Below are 24,418 nucleotides of genomic sequence, written 5' to 3' on the forward strand. Positions count from 1 at the left end.
AGCTTCAGGTGTTGCAGCTTTGTTGTTGTTGCCTGAGAAGTATTCTTTCTTTTTGCCTCTGCCAAGCTCAGCCACAGTCTATGTTTATGTCCAATTTTGTGATTTTGTACTTTCTGTGGAACATTTGAAAAGGAAATCTCTGACGTTGCTGGATCTACAAATGGTGAGTTGTAAAGAACAATGAAATAAATCTGTTTGTCTTTCCTGAAACTGGGTTTCATTTTAATGCTTTCAAATGTTGAAAGCACATGTCACTGGTAAGCCTCAAAGTCGAGCAGATAGTAAGTACGTCACACTGTTAGACCTGTTTTCATAATAACATGTTTGACTTTGTGTAATAAAAATGTTAAACTAGAGGTGGAGTTTACCTCAAAGGTGTGCACAGGTCTATGTGGGCGCCATGATTATTTAGGTGTGGTCACTGCCTGCCTTTTATTCCAGATCCAGAGCTCAAGATAAAGTCATCTCAGGTCAAAATGTTTGTCAATGTTATGAGTCCTCCAGAATTATGTCCACCTGTTAAATGCAGAGGGCAATATCGTGTCAGTCACTGGTCATGACCAACACTTATGTTCTGTGGAGTAGAGACTCACCTGGGAGCCATCATATGTCCAGGAGCCAAACTTCATTGAACAATTCTGGAGGTCAAAAGGGAAGAAGGTGACGTCAATGGTACATGCTGACTTGTAATTGGCAGGTGGAGTCCATGATATGGTTCCATCATATTTAACAACAGCTTTGGTGACAGTGCCCTCAAAACGCCCATCAGAGCTGTTGAAAGAAATAACATTTATGCATCTAAAATATTAACTTATAGCTAGATTATCTTATTTTACTTAGTGCCTCTATTTGATTCTAGGTTTCTATTTCAATTGCCATCATATACATTTGCAAAATATACATTTTCATCGATGTAATTTCCTTCCATATATAATGCACATACTTATCATACAGTACAATCAGGTAGCCAGATCCTGTCAGAAGGGACTCGGATGATCGTAATACCCAGATAGTCATCAGGGTTCCATCTGAGTTTCCTGTCAATCCACTCCTACATAAAGGAAGCATTTTGTAAAAACTCATCAACAACATCTACACAGTGAAGGGGCAGTTCACCTATAATCAAAAAGACATATATTTCCTTTCAACTGTAGTGCTGTTCATCAATCAACCTTTTATTACAGTGAGTTGCCGGGTAATGGCTGTAGAGATTTCTGCCTTCTCACAATATAATGGAATTAGATAGCACTCAGCTTATGTATCTTCGCACAAAGACCGAAAATAGTGGAAAAAAGCTAGCCTGGGTCGTTGGTAATAAAATCGGCCCACTAGCACCACTGAAGCTATGTAATCACACATATCTGATTAAATCCTTTAAAAAAAAATGTGGAAAAACTGCGAAAAGATACAGTGTCTTTGCTGGTGAGCTTTAGAGGTGCTGGTAGGGTAATTTTGTTACATTTGAGCAGAGCCAGACTAGCAGTTTTCTCCTCCAGTCTTTGTGCTAAGCTAAACTAATCAGCTGCTGGCAGTAGCGTCATGTTTACTGTCCAGACAGTGTTGCCAGCTCTTCAGTGAGGAAAGTAGCTACTGGCTCTCCCAAAAGTCGCTAGAAGTAGCTAGATGACGTAATCAACTAATTTGCATAATATGAAATTCTGAGAGAGGCAAAACTAATAGAAAAGGCTGACCAGGTAGTAACTATTTATGTATTTACAAAGTTGTTTTGTTGCTGCTGGACTGCATGAGTGCTGTGCCAGTAGTGACGAGAAGACGGCAGCCGTCCTCGCTGTACTTGGCTCTCGTGAGCACAGCCGTAACGTGAACCGAGTACGATATATGTTAGATGCTTTTTTGCAGACCTTTGTCAACACAATAATTCCCCAAATGACCAGAAAAAGTCACTAGATTTGTCGCTGGTCACTTTTGACTCATTAAGTCGCAGAGGGGTCTGAAAAGTCGCTGGATATAGCGACAAAGTCACTATATTGGCAACACTGTGTCCGGATGTGAGTGGGCAATAACCATTTCCCTTGAGTTGGTATAGTTTCTGTGCTGAAATATTTCGCTAGCATACACGACTTTTCTCTGTCCAGCCCACATATAAGAGTACATGGACAAACATATATATCAAAATTTACTGTTTTAAGATGAGAAACTAGAAAATCTATTTGATTTGTTTCAGATATGCCATACACATTACGTGCCTTGTGATGCAATCATCTGATAATGAATCCATTCCCTGCTCTGTTTCTATTATTGCTCTCAAACAGCACTGCATTCACCTCTCTGACCTTACTACAGTGTTTATGCCATCTAGAGTTTCTGGAAATGACCTCTGTGGCCATGGTTTCAAGAGGCAGAGAAAGTGAACCAAACACACACTAAATATACAGTGGCATTAAGAATCCTTATGTATGAAAGCCTGAGAAATCAATGCCAAAATGACTAGCTTTGACCCCTGTCTGCTTTGCATCAGCAACAGATGACACAGGTGTCCTTTTTTCAATTAAGTGTCTGTAATGGAGCCATTATCAAAGAGACGGATGATATTGAATGTAGCAGTTATGAGTGGATGTATTCAGTATTAGGTTGGTGTTTTTATATCATTTGGCTGCTTGCCTGTCAACTAGAGCCAACGTGTTTAAACAGAATTCTGTTTTTTCTCAGTCCTGTACTCTGTCCAACTAATATACAGTGTGAGTCTCAAAGGAGTCCCATTGTCATGTTTATGTTCTCACTTGGTTTTATTTCAGAGTAGAGCTTCAAGCTGTTATTCCATTAAAATAAATCTTTGGAAAGATTTTGTTCAGGAATGTTATGTCAACTGAGCAATTTCTAATAGAGATTTGGCCCGCTTCCTATACTGCATGTCCTTCACCAAAGTGAGAAGCTGATATACCTATTTACCTGTTCTGCACTGTGACTCATATGCGTCAGTGACTGTATATAATGCACACACTCTCAATTAAACATGCTTCTTCCAATGGATCTTGGGTGATTAAGGGTAAATGTAAGTAAAAAGGTAAACATAGGATACTGTAAATGGGACGGTGAAGTGTACTGATGTGTCAAAAAGGTCCAGAGCCACAGGTCAGCACCATAGACTGTAAATAATGGACATAGTTTTGTGGTGTCACCCATTGGTTTGTGGACTGGCTTTTTGAAGCCTCAAGTTCGGCATTTCAGCTGTTGCCATGTTTGATATTTGGAGCCAGAAGTGACTGGATGAGAGGTTTGAGCTGCAGAGGAGTGAGGGGTGGATCTGACTCAGAGACTTTAGTGACTCCTCACAGACAGCATGTCACTCAAGTGGCACGGCCTCTAAATATGTATAACTTGGAGCATTAACAAAATGTAAAGGGATGAGTTATATAAAAATTCATCCCCCTGTACAGTTGTGATGAATGTTGAATTTAAGAGTTAAGTCAAGTTTTAACATGGTGGTCTATGGGGATTTACTGTTTTAGCGCTAGCCTCAAGCAGCAGTTCAGTGAATTGCAGTTTTTGGCACTCATGCACTGGCTTCACTTTTAAGCCTCCAAAGTTGCCACATGGTCAAAACATGACTTGAACTTTGACCTGATGTTCATGATAGAAGAACGTTTTATATTGACCCATAAATGTGTGCAAATATTTTTTGGATTGACATGAAACAATCTGCTCCATCTAAACTGACCTTACATTGCAAAAGAAAGAATAGACCAGTGTTTGACCATTATTTCTAATCCAGTTTGAGGTTGTCCTCTTTCAATTCTGAAATAAAAGTTAAATTGTTTTTTCTATCCATACATGTATCAAAGCCTGCACTAAGTGCCAAGGCATGTCGTTACAGCGCCATGTGCACTTACAAGATGAGTGTAACTGACCTATTTTATATTGCAGTAATATTGTTTTGATCCCAGTCAACCTGGTGCATTGTTTTGCTGAAGCAGAGCTCCTTTCCAGTGTAAAAAATATCGATTGCATTTTGAATCACAAACCATTTCTTTTATTCCGCTCTTTAAATCAGTCACCAGCTAGGATATAAATTTATGGCAGGGAAATCATCAAATTCATCATCTATCCAGCTTCTCCCCCACTATCACCAATGCCTTGCCCCACTGAAAAGCAAGCTGCAGAGTCTGGTAGATTTGAAATAACTGTGTTTTACTGTATGATGAATGGAATGTATAGAGTCTGAACACAAAGATAATGTAGTACTATGAGGTAAATGAAATGCTCATTTGCACTGCATGCTGAGTAAAATACATTTTTGATATCATTTTTGCTAGGTGCAGTGGGCAGCATAGCAAAAAAAGTCAAATCAAACCAACATTAATTAAACATGGAACATATAATGTATGTGGGCTACCATACAGATTGTGATTACAGTAATGTCAAATTTGCATGTTGCTACCACCAGCCAAATATGTAAAACATCAACAGTAGAGAGAGAGAGAGAGAGAAAGAGAAACCAATAAAATGTATACCAGAAGGCAGAGAAACCCATTATAGATGCACAAACATATGCATAAACATACTGTGTGCATACATACAAGTACCCTCTACAGTTGATACATACATGCACACAAATATAAACACACTAAATATATATACACAGTGTCATGGCAACAGCGGTTCCTCTGCTAGCACATACTGTTAATCTCTATGTTGTGCATAACCTCTCCCATCATTCCTCACCTACCCAAAAGCTGTCCCTTCAGAGTTTACTGCATGAGCTCATCACCTGACCCAGTCATCTGTCCACTCAGCTGGGCTTAATTTACTTCAGTATATGCAGAATAAGGGACAGCCTCCTCCTTAGTTTAACTGAACACATTTTATTTTGTAGTCAGTTCCTGTTGTTGTCCTGTTCTGATGCCTTTTGATGACTATGTGTACACCTCATAGCATTGCAGAGTACACTGAAGACTTGGTCCTACATAGTGCTGAAGTGTGTGAATACCAAACAGACATGAACACCTCACATCCATGGGTGGATAATGAGATTATGGGTCCCTGGGCAAAGACATGTAAAAGGCCTCACCACCTCTCCCACATAGAACTGGAAACACAAACAGACTTTGCTGTCATTTTTCTTCTTTTTTTGTGTGTATTCATCTTGTGTTGTTATATGGTTACGGTCTGTCTCTTTTTGGTTGTTTTGCTCCTTTTTGGAATCATACTGTGTCTTTGTTTTGCACATTTTAGGAATTATTTTATGCCTGTTTGTAATTGTTTTGTGTCTTTTTTTGATTGTTTTGCAACTTTTTGGAATAATTTTGTGTGTCTTTGTAGTCATTTTCTGTCCCTTTGAGATATTTGTATTCGGTTTATGGAGTAATTTTGTGTCTTTTTTGTCCCCTTTCTAATTATTTTGTGTCTCTCTGCAGTTCTTTTGCATCGTTTTGTTGTCATTTTGTGTCTCTTTCTGATCTGTACCTGTTAATTTTAGTGACAATGTGCAAGTGAAGGGCCCAAATACTTTGGACCACAGGGCCTGTGCTTGGTAGGCCTATTCAGTGGTCCATCCATGCTAACATCAACCAGCATTACTCATTCAATTATGTTCAACTCACATTTAGTGTATGTGGTATTATGTTGTTAGTGCACACTATCTGATTTTTGTTTTTCTGAATTTCAGTTATTAGAAATGTGCTGTTTTTTCAATAGCTGAATAGGAAACTTATTTCTTCTGTTTAAACTTAATTATAATGGCTCCCATGCAGCTAAAATAGTTTTTTAAAAAAGAAAAAAAAAACACGCTTCCTGACAAGTAAATGATATGAAAAGGTAAGCAGTGACATTTTTTGTCATGGAAAGCTCTCCTCACTCTCCTCTGACCATCTGCCAGTTTCTACATCTTCTTTCTCTGTTTCTACATATCCACCAGCATCCAACTTATGTTTGACTATGCCATCAGTCAGACTGACGCCAATACATGACATGTGCAGCCTCTTGTGTAGTCCTTTAGTCATTGCCAAGTAACAAAACGATAGTGAGATAGCCATCTCGTGTTGGCAGGTCTAATGAGGTCTGGGTTGGGGTTGAGTAAACAGGAAAATGTATGAATAACTGTAATTTTGGCCGATGCTTTTATGAAAGCATCGACTTTAAAAACAATAAGCTGATAAATGATGACTTATCGTGATCTGATTATTTCACATGCCATGAAAATATAAAGATCCTATCAATCATTGACTTCCTTATCAGGGGTGTTCGCACGCACACCGTTGACAGTATGTTTCCCCTCTTTTCCGGGTTGCTTGAGTCCATCAGTCTGGTCTCTTTGGTGGAGGCTACTGGCGCTGGAGAAAGCAGTTTCCTATCAGCGTGACTTTTCCTGTGCGGAGGAACAATACGCTCCACGGTAAGCACGTACGCACGCGTTAACAATGTTTCAGCGCAGATATGCGGATTTACTGAATGTTAACGGAATGTAGAGGCAAATTTTGCTGCTCGGAGGATTTCCACCGCTTGCATGTGCGTTGCGTTACGGCTCCGCTGCGGTTTTGCCGGTGTTGCCGGTACCGCTTGCGCTCTGAGTCCGGCACGGCGTAGCACTGCTGGAGTGGCGAGACCGAGGAGTTCCCGCGGTAATTACAGAATCACGCGCATTGTATAGGTACAGAAGAAGTAATTACTCCATTCCTTTCATGGCTTAATTATAGTGATATCGATTCACTCCCATAACTCCCAATAATAAAATTAATTAATAAATTGTTCCACGCCATTTCCATTCTATGGTTGTCCTAATAAAAGGATATGTGGTGTCATAAATAATTTTGTGGTTTTCTACCTCCCAAATTAGCTTCTCCTCCTCTGTGTTGCCGGTTGTGACTTCCGAAAACTTCTGCCATGTTGATACAGGCCTGGATCCGCTCATTTTGATGTTTTGTTGCTATAGTTAAGTGATATACGATCATGCGTAAACACGGAGTGTTTTATTCTGAAAAGTAACCGGATGTTTAATGTTGTGTCGCCGTGCGATTTCCTGGTTGCCCTCTGTTAAATTCAGTTTATGCATAGTGATCCGGCGTCTCGCAAAAATAGGAGGCTTGCGTTTGTGATCCGCATGCAGAAAAAGTTTATTGAAATAAGTTTCGAATATCGATCCCGTGTGTGTGTGTGTGTGTGTGTGTGTGTGTGTGTGTGTGTGTGCCTGACTGTCTATCAGTCTGTCTGTCTGTTTGTGTTATTGCGCAACACGCATATGCGCATAGGTTGCATAATATGCATACGAAACACAGAACTAGACTGTTTAGACACAGGAGCCACTGGAGAGGGGCTAAAGAGCCGCATGTGGCTCTAGAGCCTCGGGTTGCCTACCCCTGGTCTAAGACAATCTAAAATTATTAAATATTGGTTAAAATGAACAACTCTCTCAAATCCAAAAATAAAAGTGCTCGAACTTAAATTTATGATATCATAGGTTATAAAGTGTGGAGGTGCTTTATAGACAATGAATGGTGAAAGATTGTAGACAGATGTTTAGTGAAGACAGGTAGGCAGGCAGGTATATGGGATATACCCACCTCTTTTTCTGGCTGTTTACAGTTTACCCACAAATCAGCCAAAAGACCAGGGAAAATATAGCAGATTAAATTTACATCCTCCTTGGTAATCCTCCAATCTTTCTAGAGGTACACCTAACTGATCAGTACATGATTGGTTCTGGATGACACTGACAGCAGCCAGGGGAATGCTCTGAGTATATAGACACATTTTCTGTTTCACAACTGAGAACACTGCAATAGCATGAAGCTCATTTGTGTATATATATTAAAAAAGAGAACAAACATTCTGTGGGTGTGTTAAAATAACATATTGGAATTGTTCATTTTGGTGTGTTCCCCTTTAGTTTAAATTAGTTGCACTCTAATGAGATTTTTCACCAAGTCTCTGTCCATTGTTTTCATTCCAGATGAGGCTGATCTGTTGCTGCAGTGTTTTGCTGCTGCTCATGCTCGTCCCCAGATTCTGTCAAGGTGGCAACATCTTGGTCTTTCCCACTGAGGGCAGCCACTGGATTAACATGGACATCTTACTTCAAGCTTTGCATGCGCGAGGACACAATATAACCATTGTGAGGTCAAGCAAAAGCTGGTACATCAAGGATAAATCCTCCTATTACAATGCTTATACAGTTCAGGTGAAGCGGAGCTTAGATCAGCAGTTCATAACAGATCTGGTGTATGAGGTCATTCAATTTGAAAGGGGGGCTCTTCCCCTGACCATTTTTCTCCACATGACTGTAGGAATGTTTGACACGTTCCTTGAAGCTCACAGAGCTGTGTCTGACTTTGTATCAGCAATGCTAGATGACCAAGAGTTGATGAGAATCATGAAGGACAGCAAGTTTGACCTGTTACTCACTGACCCCTGCTGGGGGGGTGGACCAATTTTGGCCAAATATTTGAACCTTCCTTTGGTGTATAATGTTCGGTGGCTGATAGCTGGTGAGGGTCATCTTTCAATTGCACCTTCACCGTTATCATATATTCCTATTACAGGAAGTGGAAACACAGACAAGATGACCTTTATTCAGCGAGTTAAAAATGTCTTTTTGCATGTAATTACTCAAACCCAAAATGAGTTGGTGAAGCAGATTGTTTACCAGAAACTGTGCGACAAATATCTTGGGCCCAATAATGACTTTTCCCAGTTACTGCTTGATGCAGACATTTGGCTGATGAGAGCGGACTTTGTGTTTGAGTTCCCTCGTCCCACCATGCCTAATGTTGTCTATATGGGAGGATTCCAGTGTAAACCTGCAAAACCTCTTCCTGAACACCTGGAGGAGTTTGTGCAGACTTCTGGAGAGCATGGATTCATCATGATGTCTCTGGGGACTTTTGTGAGTGAATTTCCTGCTGACCTAACAAACTACATCGCTGCAGCTTTCGCTACATTACCTCAGAAAGTCATCTGGAGGCATAAAGGTGAAAGACCGACCACTCTGGGCAACAACACTTTGATAGTAGACTGGATGCCACAGAATGATCTTTTAGGACATCCCAAGATGAAACTTTTTGTGGCTCATGGAGGAACAAACGGGGTTCAAGAAGCTATTTACCACGGAGTCCCAGTTGTGGGTCTGCCCTTGTTTTTCGACCAATATGACAACCTGCTGCGTCTGCAAGAGAGAGGAGGGGCTAAGATCATTACATTAGCCACAATGGACCAAGACGACAACTTCTTAAATGCTATTCAGGAAGTCCTGAATGAGCCCTCCTACAGGATGAGCATGCAGAGACTCTCCAGGCTGCACAGAGATCAGCCAATAACCCCATTGGAGAACGCCCTCTTCTGGTTAGAGTTTGTCATGAGACACAAAGGTGCAGCTCACTTGAAAGCAGCATCCTACAAAATGCCCTGGTATTCCTATCACTCTGTAGATGTGGTTTTGTTCCTGGCTGGAGCTGTGCTGCTCGTGCTTTTCATTATTTTCGTTTTCATGAGGTGTTTATTCACTACATTCTGTAAACGTAAAGTGAAACATGACTAATCATTTCAGCACTATAAATTCTGTACATTTTTTTAAATACATCAGTGATTTAATCATAAATAATCATGATTAACATGATCTTATATAATGAAAGATTGGATTAGTTTGATTTTTTTTACATGATTCTGATGCTGATTTGGGCATTACTATAAGAGATCAATATGAGGTTTGCTTGAATGGCCATATGTTACTCAGTTACTCAGCAATCACATTGTATGCTATTTTAATTTGTATGATTGTATTTTAGTTAAGTATTTGCATAATCAATATGGGTGTTGTAACCTTCTTTCAGGAGCATTACATGTAAAATACTTGGAATTATTCTAAATTGATTTAGATTTCACTTTTCCCATTGTGGATATTTCTAATCTTCATTTGACCGGTGTTCATGGGAAATAGCCTAAATGTTCCTGATACCTGATGTCTGTAAGTATTTTAAGATAGCAGGGGCTCATAGGCACAAATAAAGACCCGTTTGGGGTTAAGACCTGCACCTTATCTTAGTCATTTGTACTGTGTGTAACTTAATGTAGCTCTATGAGAAATATTATTGAAACAGATTGATCAGTTTTGATTGTTCCGGTCTGGTTTATCCCACAGAAGCTAAAATATGTTTTCTGATGTATTATTCATTTTTTGTGTTGTAAGCCATTTTCAGTTTTACAAATCCAACCACCAGGTGGTGCATCTTTTTTTTTTGACACATCTGATGCAGACGCCCTTCAGGAGGTCATTGTGATCAGCTTCAGGTGTTGCAGCTTTGTGTTGCCTGAGAAGTATTCTTTTTCTTTTTGCCTCTGCCAAGCTCAGCCACAGTCTATGTTTATGTCCAATTTTGTGATTTTGTACTTTCTGTGGAACATTTGAAAAGGAAATCTCTGACATTGTTGGATCTACAAATGGTGAGTTGTAAAGAACAATGAAATAAATCTGTTTGTTTTTCCTAAAACTGGGTTTCATTTTAATGCTTTCAAATGTTGAAAGCACATGTCTGGTAAGCCTCAAAGTCGAGCAGATAGTAAGTACGTCACACTGTTAGACCTGTTTTCATAATAACATGTTTGACTTTGTGTAATAAAAATGTTAAACTAGAGGTGGAGTTTACCTCAAAGGTGTGCACAGGTCTATGTGGGTGCCGTGATTATTTAGGTGTGGTCACTGCCTGCAGATCCGGAGCTCAAGATAAAGTCATCTCAGGTCAAAGTGTTTGTCAGTGTTTTGGCTTCAGACTGAAGATCCAGCAGAGTGAGGGCTTTTTTATCTTTATTAGTTTTATATTTTGTTAATGTTGTTTTGTTCTTTTGGATTTCTTCAATTCTAATATAATGTCTCATATGAGTATCACCACAATAAATAAACACTTCCCTTAGATTACTTTGGAGCTCTGCCTCATTGAACTATAATGAGTGTCTTAAAGAGACAATCATTTAATGTAGTTAAGTTAAGCAGAACCGTCGTCAGGGGCGAGGCAAATGCTGTAAAAGAAAACACAAAAAATCAGGAAGTGGTTTTATTTTTTTTTTTTAGTCCTGCACAGTCCTGCCTCAGCAATTACAAGCAGACAGTTAATTTTTTTTTTTAAATTGAATTGCTGGCATTTAACTACGCCCACTGCTCCACTGAGTGTTTAGCAAGATGTCTGTTTGAATGTATTTGCAAAAATGTCACACTTAATGTGTGACAGCAAATGTTAAACTGCTCTCTCAGTGTAGCATCCAAATGACACTGTATGATACAAACAAACCCCACTGTTATTTAAGAGACTCAAATCCTGCTGTATAAAAAAAAACCCACAATTTGCACTTTTGTTATCTTTATATTTTAAGATAGCAGTAGTTCAAATATACTGAGTCTGCAGGCATGTAGTAAGTATGGTGCTCTAATGTTGTGAAACACAAGCATGAAGTAGACCACCCATGTATTTACAGCCACTATTTCCTGCCAATAGCACCACAGCTCTTGCTTATTGCATCACGAGGACTAAGCTTCCCTGGTAAGGGAGAATCTGTTGTGACAGTCTTTAAGGGTGGGACAAAAGGAACCAGGAAGTGCTTCATTGCCACACTGGTTTGACTAAAAGCTCTTCAGTGGTCTGTTTTGTTTTGTTTGGGTCTGGCGAGAGAGATTGTGTTCAAGAGTGCCGGGGAACTTTCCGCTGTAAGCTTGACATTTAAAGGTTTTTTCCATTTTATGAGAAAAGAGTGAGTGATCTTTGTGGAGAGTGTTGTAAGCAGCTGTACAGCATGGTAAGGGAATCATTTTTTCTAGGTTTTGCCAGCTAATGTTACTGAATCAAGTCCATTGTTGAAAGATTAGACATTTAATCAATAGGAAAATAGGTGTATGGGATTTAATGCTCTGGGATTATGTGTTTTCTCAAATGGAAGCTCTTGAATATTTCTTTCATGCACACAGTTCAGGTTGTGAAAACACTGCTGCTCAGAGGAATCGGGGTTCAAAACAAAATGCACGCAGAGCTCTTGGCACTCTAATTTCCTGAGAGAGGCCCCATGTGCAACATGCACGTGAGGGCTGTCAGAATGAGTTTTTCCACACAAACAGAGAGACAATTGAAAGGAACATCATTGTAGCTCCCTGTTGTGGGTGTCCTGGATTATCATCTGCCTTTGCGCATTCATTTCCTGGAATGCATAAGTAACTTGTTTGTTTTCTTCCCCCTCTTTTTCTTTGATTTCAGACTGCACAGTTTAAGAGGATTTGAAGATGTCATTGGTTTCCATCATCTCTCTTTTGGCTGTCATTATTTCAGCAGCCTACGGTGGGAAAGTTCTGGTTTTTCCACATGACGGCAGCCACTGGGTGAATATGAGGGTACTTGTTGAGGAGCTGCATACAAGGGGACACACTGTGACTGTCATTCGGGCTGCAGATAGCTGGTACATCAGAGAAGCGTCTCCACATTACAATACTGTCACAGTGGATGTTGCCGGTGGTGGAAATGAAGATTTTTTTAGACTCTTTGTCTCTGAAGTTATTAAAATTAAGCGAAGCAAGGGGTCCGCATGGGCCCGCTTTGCTTTAGACATGGAGTTGAAGGAAAAGTTCTTTGAATTACACAAGAAAGTCTGTGAAGTGATTGTGCACATATTTGAAAATGAAGAGTTAATGAAGTTCTTGCGAGACGCCAAGTATGATGTGGTTTTGACGGACCCTGCTAACGGAGGAGGCGTCATGCTGGCTCACTATCTGGGATTGCCGTTAGTGTTTAACGCCCGCTGGACTGTTCACGGTGAAGCCCATTTTGCTGTTGCACCCTCTCCGCTTTCTTACGTACCGCTTCCACCTTCAGAACTAACAGATCAAATGACTTTCTATGAGAGGGTCAAAAACATAGTTTTCTACACCATGAGGATGCATCTGTACAAGCAGGTGGTTGGGCCACATTATTCTGAATTGTCCAGCCGCTACTTTGGCCCAGATGTAGACTACTTCTCTCTGTTTCAAGCTGCAGACCTGTGGCTGATGAGAGTGGACTTTGTGTTCGAGTTTCCTCGTCCTATTATGCCGAATATTATTCATATGGGAGGCTTCCAGTGTAAGCCCTCAAAACCTCTTCCTGAACACCTGGAGGAGTTTGTGCAGACTTCTGGAGAGCATGGAGTCATCATCATGTCTCTGGGAACTTTAATTGGAGAGCTTCCCCGTGACCTAGCTGATGAGATCGCTGCAGCTTTTGCTAAATTACCTCAGAAAGTCATCTGGAGATATAAAGGTGACAAACCAGCGACTTTGGGCAGCAACACTTTACTAGTCGACTGGATGCCACAGAATGACCTCCTAGGACATCCAAATGTTAAACTCTTTGTAAGTCACGGAGGAACTAACGGAATATACGAGGCTATATATCATGGAGTTCCAATTGTCGGCATTCCCATTGTGTTCGATCAAGCCGACAACCTCTCCAGACTGAGAGCAAAGGGTGTTGCAAAGGTTATAGATGTTTCTGTACTGGATAGGGAAACATTTCAGACTGTCATACAGGAAGTCCTGAATGAGCCCTCCTACAAGATGAACATGCAGAGACTCTCCAGGCTGCACAGAGATCAGCCAGTGAAGCCACTGGATCGTGCAATCTACTGGTTAGAGTTTGTCATGAGACACAAAGGTGCAGCTCACCTGAGAACAGAGTCCTACAAAATGCCCTGGTATTCCTATCACTCTGTAGATGTAATACTATTTTTAGTAACAGCTGCTTTGCTCATTTTGTTATTTTTTGCAGGGTTAGTATGGTCATGCTTTAGATTGTGTTTGAAAAAGAAAGTGAAAACTGACTAATCAGGAAAAATGGAATGATAATTTTCATATTTTTGAATACATTGGTATATGAGAAATCTGGCTGTAATCCGCTGGATATCGAAAAGTACAGAATTTGACATTTTAAATGTGTCTTAAGTGTTCTGCAAGTAACTTAAATATTGCTAGAAAAAAATGGACTGTAAAAAATAAAAAAGAGATGTAATTACCATTACACAATTATGCAACTGACTGCCAATTTGCAAGAGTAAAGTCTGTTTGATTACTTTGTTTAAAGCCAAGTCATTTTTAATAATCTCTTGACCTTTCAATGTATCAGTTTAACCTCTAATTTTGGTCTTAAACAAATAAAATTCACAGCAAATGCAAGCTACGGTACTAGTAGACGAACTTGATGACATGAGTCAAGTCAAAAGTTTCAACTCTCTATCCTCTATATCTATTTTGATGTATGCTACACTATGTTATCATGCTAGAAGAGGAAAAAAGACTCACATTGCCATTTTTTTAAGAAGAAAACAATGTGGACTGTTGGACTTGAGAAAAATAATCAACTTTCTTTTCATATATGCCATGGCATAAGTTTTAATAGCATGGATGTATTAGAAATAACCTGATCTAAATGAGGACGTGTTAATCACATTCCCAGCCAGCAGGTGTTGCTGTTCAGCCATTTACAGTATTTTTACCAGCCTGTAAATGCAAATTATCAGCTATTTTATAATTTTACTTTTTCAGAAGACAAATGAACACTCACCCAAGCATTGTAGGCCACACAACCCCCCCCCCCAAAAAATGAAATGTTTTTTACAATCTTTATTTCTTGTGTTTCTTTTCAGTTGTAACACAGGATAAAGGTCCTGCATTTTATAAATCATTTTATAACTGCTATTTATGTAAGGGTCAAAAATAATGGTTGACTTTTACTCTCCTTTCCACCCCCTTATCACTTGTGCATTTAAGAACATGCAATTGCAGTACCAAAGTCCTGCGTGGGTTGGAACCTGCAGACGAGGACGTGTTCTGCTCTCTAACAAGGGAGCATATTGAATAAAATACATTGGATGCCAAAAAGGTAACATTAGCATTTTTTTTGCCAATTAAAATAACTGATAGCTATCTATTTGAAGTTTTGTGTTTATCCAAAAGTTAATTTTTAACTGGCATGCAATACATTTTCTTGTGGTTCAGATTCTCTCAGTTACAATTAGCTCTTACTGTGGCTGAAAGTGTTAACAGCATTTGCGGATGGACAAAAAGTGAAATAAAATTAAATAAAAATATTAACACCCTTATTTTTTAGTTTGTCATTGTTCTTACATTTGAGTCTCTATGATGAAACCAACTGCAGCAGGCTACACTAACCACAGTAAAATTATTAAAAGCAAAAAATGTAAAAGTAATACTTCACCCACAAAAGGCTCATTTTTATATCAGTTACTCACCACAGGTTACAGTGAATTAGTTAAGACATTTTTAAAATTTTTTTTATCGTGTCTCAACTGTGAATGGTGAATCCAAAAAAGAGGAACAATACTCATGAATCAAAGCAAACGGGAACACATCTAACAACAGCACAACTATATCAAAACATCAGTTTATAAACTCTTACACATCTCATGCAGTATAATCCAAGTCTCACGTATCCAGTTGTATGCTCAGTACTTCTCAAACACATGCATTTATGCTTAGACCTTAGTATTTAAATGTCTAGTGTGCAGGATTTAGTGGCCCTATCTCAAGCTGGTGTTTGATGTGTCTGTTTTGAGTTATTGAAGGACAACATGGTTGACTCCTTGCAAGAAACCCACTCCTTATGTCGATATAAACCATTTACTCTAAAGTAATGAAAACACAGCAGTTCTTTTACTGAGATTATTCTTAAGTGATAAAAACATAGATAAATATCATATACAACTTCTGCCAGCAGATGCCCCAAAATCCTACAGACTTGACTTTTAAAACATGTCAGTGCAAACGGCCTAGCACGGTCGAGCAGCATGTCTGGGCATGAGTGTGTGTTTGAACTCTGCTTAAGTGGATCTCATGTGCACGCCCCTGCGCAGACACGCTCAGGGCAAATATTTGTGGGTGGAAGTGTTTATATTGTTAGTTTTAGCAAAAAGGCATGTGTTTCTGGAAATATTGAGTATACGACTGGATAAACACTTGTATTATACTGAACAAGTGTTTTTAATGTCTGTTTTGATATATTTCTGCTGTTAAATAAGTTTGCCTATGACTTAAATTCATAAGAAACTGTCTCTGTTTTTGGACTTTTATTCACTGCATTTAAGAAAATTAAATGTTTGGATAAAAACACTTGAAAAGAGTGCCTCTGCTAAGAAATAATATGCTTTCTTCCCAACTTTAGAATAAAAATGAATTGGCCCTGGGTCTGGATCACCCTCTTCTTCCTCTGCCCAGTTGTGATTTATGGTGGGAAAGTTATCGTTTTTCCAGTGGACGGGAGCCACTGGATAAACATGAAAATCGTTATTGAGGAACTGCACTCAAGGGGCCACCAAGTTTCTGTTGTACGAGCATCAGACAGCTGGTACATCAAGGAAAACTCCCCGTTCTACACTTCAATTACACTCAATGCAGAGTCTGGATTTGATGAAGAATTTTTAACTGCGTTTGTGACCCAGTTGCTGGAAATCCAGAGGGAAGGAAAGTCTTTGTGGACACGTCTCAAACTGGAAATTGAAGTGGCACAAAAGTCTGCTGAAATGAACGAGAAAGGATGCAAAATGATTGAGCTGCTTTTTGAAAACAAAGATCGGATGCAGTCACTACTGGATGCCAAATACGACCTTGTCCTTGCAGACCCTGTTTCACCAATCGGTGTTATATTTGCACACTACCTCAAATTGCCTCTTGTTTTCAATGTCAGATGGACGAGTCATGGTGAAGGTCATTCTGCAATTGCACCTACTCCTCTTTCTTATGTGCCATTGGTAGGGTCCGAGCTGTCAGATAAAATGAGCTTTCCTCAGAGACTCCTTAACATATTCATTTTTGGCTACACAGAGTTTCAAATTGCGTATTATATTTTACCATATTATGTTGGCCTTGTTAGTAAATATTTAGGTCCAGACGCAGACTATTTATCCCTGTTTCAAGCGGCAGACATTTGGCTGATGAGAGCGGACTTTGTGTTTGAGTTCCCTCGTCCCACCATGCCTAATGTTGTCTATATGGGAGGATTCCAGTGTAAACCTGCAAAACCTCTTCCTGAACACCTGGAGGAGTTTGTGCAGAGTTCTGGAGAGCATGGAGTCATTATAATGTCTCTGGGAACCTTAATTGGAGAGCTTCCCCGTGACCTAGCTGATGAGATTGCTGCAGCTTTTGCTAAATTACCTCAGAAAGTCATCTGGAGATATAAAGGTAAAAGACCAGCTACTCTGGGCAACAACACTTTGATAGTAGACTGGATGCCACAGAATGATCTTTTAGGACATCCCAAGATAAAACTTTTTGTGGCTCATGGAGGAACAAACGGCGTTCAAGAGGCGATATACCACGCAGTACCTATCCTAGGACTTCCATTAATTTTTGATCAGCGTGATAATCTGTTAAGAATTGAGGTAAGAGGAGCAGGAAAGATGATTGATATTTTTAGTATGAATGAAGACATCTTCTTTCAGGGTATTCAGGAAGTCCTGAATGAGCCCTCCTACAGGATGAACATGCAGAGACTCTCCAGGCTGCACAGAGATCAGCCAATGAAGCCATTAGATACCGCCCTCTTCTGGTTAGAGTTTGTTATGAGACACAAAGGTGCAGCTCACCTGAGAACAGAGTCCTACAAAATGCCCTGGTATTCCTATCACTCTGTAGATGTGATGCTCTTCTTAGGTGGAGTCATGCTGATTATTCTGGGCATCTTTGCTGCTTTAATATGGTGCTTTTGCTCCCGCTGTCTGAGAAGAAAAAATAAACAGGATTAAAAATTTTTTTAAAAAATCAAAGTAGCAATCACAATTAAATCTAAACCACAATGACAATGATTTAATGGAGATGACAGAAAAATATTTACAATTAGTGAAAAAAAAGGATTCTTGTAAAATAGTCAACAAACTTAATCAACTAGTGCTTTATATTTTTTATTCTATCAACAAGGAGGAACACATGTTTAGGGCTGATTAATTTGATTTACACACTGTATATTCTTGCACTGTTGCTATTTGACAAACCTGGAACTCTGGATGACAAGCATATCATATCTCAGCATTTTCTTTCAGATTGACAAATTTATCATTTGAAAAAAAAATCTGGTCAAGATTTCACATTGCACAATCAATACTCTTTGGATATGTGACCCCTTGGTATCTGTTACCTTACCTTCTGCACAAATAAACTGTTCACCTTTAGGAAAAACAGTTAACCAAATGTACAGTAACATTGCTTCACCAGAGGGAACAAAATAAATGCATTTACAAAAATATTTGGGTACTTTCCATTAGTTTGTCCTCTTTGATGAGCGCACAGTAGAAATAACACTTGCATGTGTTTTGGGCTGTTTTTTCTCTCTCAGCTGCACTGCTATGGAAGACTTTCCAAGTTCACTTACTCCGATTCTCCATTTTTAAATGACTACATTATTTCATCAATGTTGCACAGTATTGGGGATTCATGTTCTGATCTCATCCATGCCAAGTGTGGTCTTGTATGGATTTAAGCATATCCAATTTCACGCACAAAGATTAGAGTGACACTATACAGTGCCTTTGCTTAATTTCTTTAAATAAACCTTAATGTGTGGTTTTTACCTGTAGGATTTTGTAATTTGGACTATTTTTGATAGCTCAATCTCAGTTATTTATAAAACATATAGGGCCTGCTCATCGCCCACTGCATAGCGTACACCTGTTCAACTGCTTGTTAACCCAAATATCTAATAAGCCAATCACATGGCAGCTTCTCAATGCATTTAGGCCTGTGGGCATAACCAAGACGATCTGCTGAATTTGAAGTGGAGATCAGAATGAGGAAGAAAGGTGATTTAAGTGACTTAAATGTGGTATGGTCGTTGGTACCAGACGGTCTGGTCTGAGTATTTCAGCAACTGCTGATCTACTGGGATTTTCACGCACAACGGTCCGTAAAGGAGGAAATATCCAGTGAGCGGCAGTTTTCTGGGCAAAAACGTCTTGGTGTCAGAGGTCAGAGGAGATAAGCCACACTAGTTCGTATGGCAGGCTACAGGTAGGAGTCAGAGCTTTTTCCTCTCTCTTGTTATAAATCTGGATGAATTATAGGCTACTTTGGTGCTCATGGTTACGGCATCGAGACTACAGTCGTTTTGTTTCATGTCCATATTGACAAAAGCAGGCTAAAGTTCATATTTTGATGCACGATGCTTAACCGCTTAGATTTAACGTTTACTTGAGCCAGTTGCCGGTGGGCTGCCGGTGGGTTTTGGGACGTTTTAATACTCTGAGAGCCGAGACTTTATTTGAAATTAGGCGAAAACCCACTATCTCATTGCATGCTGTTTCCCACCTGTTAATGCAAGCGCCTCCCTCAGTGGTCAGAGTCAGGGACTGTTCGTCATTTATGAGGTGGTGCAAAACGGGTGAGGCATTAAAAAAAGCACTGGGAGGGAATTGTGTTTTTTTTTTGGCCTAGGAGAGGAATATACAACTTTAAACGGTATACTCTAGTGGCATTCTCTATGTATTTTAAATAACCTCTGAACCTCAGATCCTACTAGCTGGTTTGAAATACATGTTTTCTTTAAGAATCTGCAAAATCACACCATTTTGTCATGGCCAGAAGCGTAAACACAGAAACACAAAGTTCCTGATGGTCCTTTAACACATCATTTTTAAGGAGGATTTGCATTTTGTTTAATAAATTAGATGTTTGTTTTGGTGATTATGTAACCTAACGAACAGCTGCCAGTTTGCTTATTGCATTGGTTCTACATTTGATCCACAAGTAATCTTAAGAAAAGGCTAACGACCCTTTTTGAGGGACAGTTTTTACAATGATTAAGTCATGTACTTTGATTCTAAAATACAGCCATTGTTAAGTGATAAAACAACAACGCATCTCTATAAACAGATTAAAAAAAGCTCATATATATGATATGTTTGATGAATACTTTGGACTGGAGCCATGTAATACAGGCTAGTATTTGTGGTTTAGAAGAGCTGCCATTGTGTTTAACGCTTTGATGCGGATATGTCTGTACTTTCACAGGTGACTTTTGTCCTGGTACAAAAAAGTGGGCTAGCTGCAGCATTTGCCAAATTACCTCTGACAGTTTTAAGGATGATAGGCCAGCTCCTCCGGGGAAGAGCAGTTTACCGTCAAGGTCATCCAAGTTGTTCATGAAGGAAAGAAAAGTAGTTCTACTGAGTCCCAGTCAAAGGTTTTCATTTGTTTGCTGATGAATATAGCGCCCCGCTGTGTCAAAAAATGAGGGGAGCAGAGTGGATAAAGACTACAGCTTCCTCAGGGCCATACAGGAAGTCCTGTATAAGCTCTCCTACGGGACGAACATGCAGGGTCTGCCCCAATTTCTACACTTAATGGGCTTAACTGGCACTTTGGCAATGTTGCAAATAATAAGAAATACAAGTCAGATACAACAACTGTGTATGTCAGTTTCGGCAGACTTGTGTAGAATCTTCAGGCTTGCAGAGATCAGCCAATAAAGTCATCAAAGCAGTCTCTTTTGGGAAAAGTCTGTCCTAAGATACAAAGACGTCACTAACCTGAGACCCTGCAGGCAGTCTTTGTTTTCCGTTGTAGATATCATGCGATTTATAGCAACTGTTGCTGATTATTCAGATTTTTTTCTTTTTTTTTTTGTTAGGGGACCTTGTGAAGGTATTGAATGTCTAGCATTCAATATAAACCTAGAGTTTAAAGGATATTTCTCTCACTTTAAGACAAGCTGAAATTCCCAAGACTGCAGCTTTGTGAGGGTTGTGTCACTTTAAATAAATGCAATTATGACGTAACTATACAAAATCCCTGAAAGTTTTTCTTAAATAAATAAATTCTTTTATTACAAAACAATAAAAAAATCATACTGCAAATACTGTTACAGAATGTATGTCTACATCCTACTATTGGCTTGTCACAGCCATGATACAAATTAGAATGTACATTGTTTTACATCTCTAGCTGTCAAACAGGTAAATCATTAAAAATATTTGTTCGGTGTGATTTATCACTATTCGGTCGGATTATAACTGGGGTCTGACCCTGGAGACATTTGCTACCCAGGAGGTAAAACAAAAGTATTTCAAGGGAAGTTTCACCTTGATGGAACATTTTCATTTTTGGCACACACACGTCAAACAACAGTAGCTTACAAGTCCACTAATATTAGTCAGATCAATATTAGCTGCCTGGTGGATTCAACTTGTGTCAATATAGCTAATACAAAAGGCACGTAAAAAAAACTTCCAGGTTAAAAGTATACATTTTTTAAGGTTTTAAGAGTGAAAGAAAGAGATCAGTGTTGAGCTGGATGACAATGCATGTCCATTCATGTCCTAAATGTGCCGAAGTGAAATATCACTTTGAATTAATAGTTTGACATTTTGGGAAAAATGCTTATTGCCTTTTTGCTGGGAATTAGATGAGGAAATCGATAACCACTCTTGCGTCTGTGAGGTAAATATGAAGTTGGAGTCAGCAGCTTCAGTCAGTTGGACTTGGCATAAAGACTGGAAAAATGAGTGGAAAGAGATAATTCACTGTTTATTTATGAGGGGTTATGTGCTGGACAATTTCTTGCAGTATTTTTTCCTCTGGTTGCCTGGCAACTGCTTCCATACAAGCAACAGTTCAGCACATACTTTGTGGAAGAGCAGATTATTGTATTTACACTTGTACAGATTGAACCGAGATAGGCTATTACTGATGAATTAGGGACCTATAGAGGTGCTGGTAAACATTTTTGTTGTTTGGACTGAGATAGGTTGTTTCACCTAACTTCCAGTCTTCGTGCTGAGCTGAACTAACTGTCTGCTGATTGTAGCTCCATATTTTAAAGAAAAAAAACTATTCCTTTAAAGCAGTGGTTCTTACTTTGTCATGCCCCCTTTCCCCACCCCATTTCTTATTAATCATTAACAATAATTGGGGAAGCAACCACTAAAGTGAAACACTGAATTACAGTAAAATAAAGGTCAGCATGATAGTGTCAGCAAACTTTTTTCCCTACATAAATTGTATGTATTCAACTTTGTTTCACTTCATATAGTCAATTTCTCACCGGTCAAAAAAAAATCACTAACACCTCCTGACATCTGGCTTTTGTTTTTAAGCTTACAATCAATAGTCACACCCGGGACAAATGACTGCAGAAGTTGCGGGTATTCATTGGCTCAATCTCCGATTGACCCAGATCTGCAGTGATGAAATAGACACCCAGGTGAACATGCTGATTTTTAACCCCTTTACTGGCACGGTGCAATGATAGGCTACCACAAAATACAGATGATCTCCATCCAAGCGACGCTCAAACCTCGTTTCAAATTAGTGTGCACCTAGCTTGAGAGAATGACTGAATACGTAAAAAATACAAAAAAAAAATAAGCTACATTACAATAGGTTACATTTTCACTGACCTCCATGCTGCTTTCTACTTTTTTACTTTCTACTTGGCCTATCTGTGACATCAAATGTGACACACCAGAAAGGCATACTCGTCTAGTGCAGAGCCTGGTCTCCTGGATATTTTCAACAGGTTTTCCTGTGTTTAAAAAAACCTGCATACACACATTAATTTGGGTGGAAAAAGGGTATATTTCCCCATTTTTATCTACTCCTACACCAGGGGGGCTTGCCCCACAGTTTAAGAACCACTGCTTCAAAGATAGGTTAAAAACTATAGTCACTGCCCTGAAGTGTGAGATCAACACAGACACTAGACTGGTTATATATTCACTTGTAATACAAAAACCCCACAATTTTCAATATAATCCATAATTATGGCGACGTCACAGGACTGCATCACTGACCATACAAGATGCATGTCCAGTTTGTTTACCAGGAAATACTTTCAAACAAAACTTATGAAAAGTAAAGTCTGTATTTACAAAGTGTCCATGCCAGCAGGGCAGTTGTGATGGGCGGTGTAAGTCCTCTCATGATGTCCTGGTCCGTAGAGAGCTCATCCTGAGGACAGTGAGCTCGGCTACATCTGAATCCTGCATCTCCACCTCTTGTTGGCAGCTTTCTCTGATGACATACACTACGAGACCCACACAGATGAAAATGAGGAGGACTATGCCTATAACCTGGGGTACAAAAGAGTGAAGCAACACTTTGTTTAGTAAACATGCACAGAAAATGTGTATTTGTGAGCTACAAAGTGTATTAACACAGCTTAATTAATAGTTTCAGAAGGCTAAAGGCATTACATTATGGATATATTCTCTGCAGTGGATACTCTGAGGGGGAGGTGTTCTCATTCCACTCATCCTCCATAATCTCCTGTAAACTAGAAAATATTCAACTCACCTGAGAAAAAACAAACAGCTGCTGTGAGCGGAGCATTAGTTCTTGTGGGGTGACATCTCCCTCACTAATTGGCTCACACCACTTCTGCGGAGCTGCCTTGTCAACTAGTACAAATCTACCCTCCCAGTCTGTCATAGCACAAGCAAAGTATTGGCCATCGAGGAACAACAAAATGAGCCACACGATAGCAGGAACGAAACTGGAGAGGGAAACAGTTTTCCTGCACCACGTATCACATCTGCATCCTTGAATGATCAGCATCAAGGTGAAAGCCATGACGGCAGGGATGATGAAGAATGCTGATGAAAACACTCCGTTCCATGTAGGGTTGCAAGGACACTCAAACTCCAGCTCCACCAGCTTCTCTAGTCCCATGAGGATAAAGCCAAAAGCCACATTTGATACCAGCGGACTGTTGCTAAGTTCATTTTTCAGCCTGGTAAGCCATTGTTGTCTACTTTCCATACTAGATTGACCGAGAAATGAAGACAAACGCTGTAAAAAGCCCAAAAGAGGGTCCACCGTTGTGAACACATTGGCAACAGCTAAGTGATGCGTAATTAACGCATCCAGGGGTAAGTTTTCCCCTCGGGCAAAATGCCACACTTCCACTCTGATTGGTTTTGAACAAAGGAGGGTGTGCCGACGGCTCTGACATTTCTCTAGCTGATTGGCCTGTGCGAGGTTTCAGGTGGGGTTACATTTTAAATGTGGTCTCTCATGGACAAACTGGAGGGAGGGCTGTAAAGTGGAGGGAAGTTTGTTCTGTAGTTGAGCACAGACTGGCCCTTTGCAATAGTCTGGCAAAAAACATTTATGGAGGTGCAAGCATATGTCAAAGGGCAAGAATTTACAATGAAGAATCAAGTTACAGGCCCTAATTTTTCACTGAAACTAAACAAAATGAGGAAAAGTTACATTAAAAGGAGATTTTAAGAAAGAAAGGTTACTTAATTTGTCTCAGAAAACTACAAACCTACTTATAAATGCATCAAGTGCCCAGGTGTTTTTGGTTCATCCACTGGCTCCATGTTTGTTTAACAATTGATTTCAAGATTTTACTAATCACTTTTAAAACTTGTCTGGGTCTGACCCCAAGCTGCATAATAGACATATCGATCCCATATGAGCCAGTTTACAGCCTTAGATCCTCAGGTG

General features: G+C 39.6%; 1 protein-coding gene, 1 non-coding gene and 3 pseudogenes across 7 annotated transcripts; 3 read left to right on the plus strand and 2 right to left on the minus strand.

Annotated features, from left to right (window-relative positions):
- Nucleotides 1-78: 78 nt before the first annotated feature.
- Nucleotides 79-15,060, plus strand: LOC121964894 (UDP-glucuronosyltransferase 2A2 pseudogene; annotated as a pseudogene). Of its 4 annotated transcripts, none has more exons than XR_015776985.1 (2): nucleotides 79-163; nucleotides 12,189-15,060. The product of XR_015776985.1 is annotated as a UDP-glucuronosyltransferase 2A2 pseudogene, transcript variant X4 (transcript). The 4 variants fall into 4 exon arrangements; XR_015776983.1 differs by lacking the exon at nucleotides 79-163 and adding an exon at nucleotides 10,255-10,392; XR_015776984.1 differs by lacking the exon at nucleotides 79-163 and adding an exon at nucleotides 11,491-11,647.
- LOC121965379 (uncharacterized) lies at nucleotides 163-7,396 on the minus strand. Its single transcript, XR_015776986.1, has 4 exons — nucleotides 6,782-7,396; nucleotides 944-1,051; nucleotides 594-771; nucleotides 163-516 (listed from the first exon to the last, which is right to left on the minus strand). It is a non-coding gene; the product is annotated as an uncharacterized LOC121965379 (transcript).
- On the plus strand, nucleotides 6,195-10,439 carry LOC121964788 (UDP-glucuronosyltransferase 2C1 pseudogene; annotated as a pseudogene). Its single transcript, XR_015776980.1, has 2 exons — nucleotides 6,195-6,352; nucleotides 7,907-10,439. The product of XR_015776980.1 is annotated as a UDP-glucuronosyltransferase 2C1 pseudogene (transcript).
- Nucleotides 15,061-16,131: 1,071 nt separating the features above from the next.
- Nucleotides 16,132-18,218, plus strand: LOC121944194 (UDP-glucuronosyltransferase 2C1 pseudogene; annotated as a pseudogene).
- Nucleotides 18,219-22,884: 4,666 nt separating this feature from the next.
- Nucleotides 22,885-23,725, minus strand: LOC148190446 (calcium homeostasis modulator protein 6). Its single transcript, XM_088082120.1, has 2 exons — nucleotides 23,261-23,725; nucleotides 22,885-23,037 (listed from the first exon to the last, which is right to left on the minus strand). Exons 1-2 carry the CDS (start codon nucleotides 23,723-23,725, stop codon nucleotides 22,885-22,887), a joined length of 618 nt encoding a protein of 205 aa, XP_087938246.1.
- Nucleotides 23,726-24,418: the final 693 nt, after the last annotated feature.

The sequence above is a fragment of the Plectropomus leopardus genome, chromosome 1 (assembly GCF_026936395.1).
Source record: "Plectropomus leopardus strain MGB_pleo_1.0 chromosome 1, ASM2693639v1, whole genome shotgun sequence".
Classification (NCBI taxonomy): domain Eukaryota; kingdom Metazoa; phylum Chordata; class Actinopteri; order Perciformes; family Serranidae; genus Plectropomus; species Plectropomus leopardus.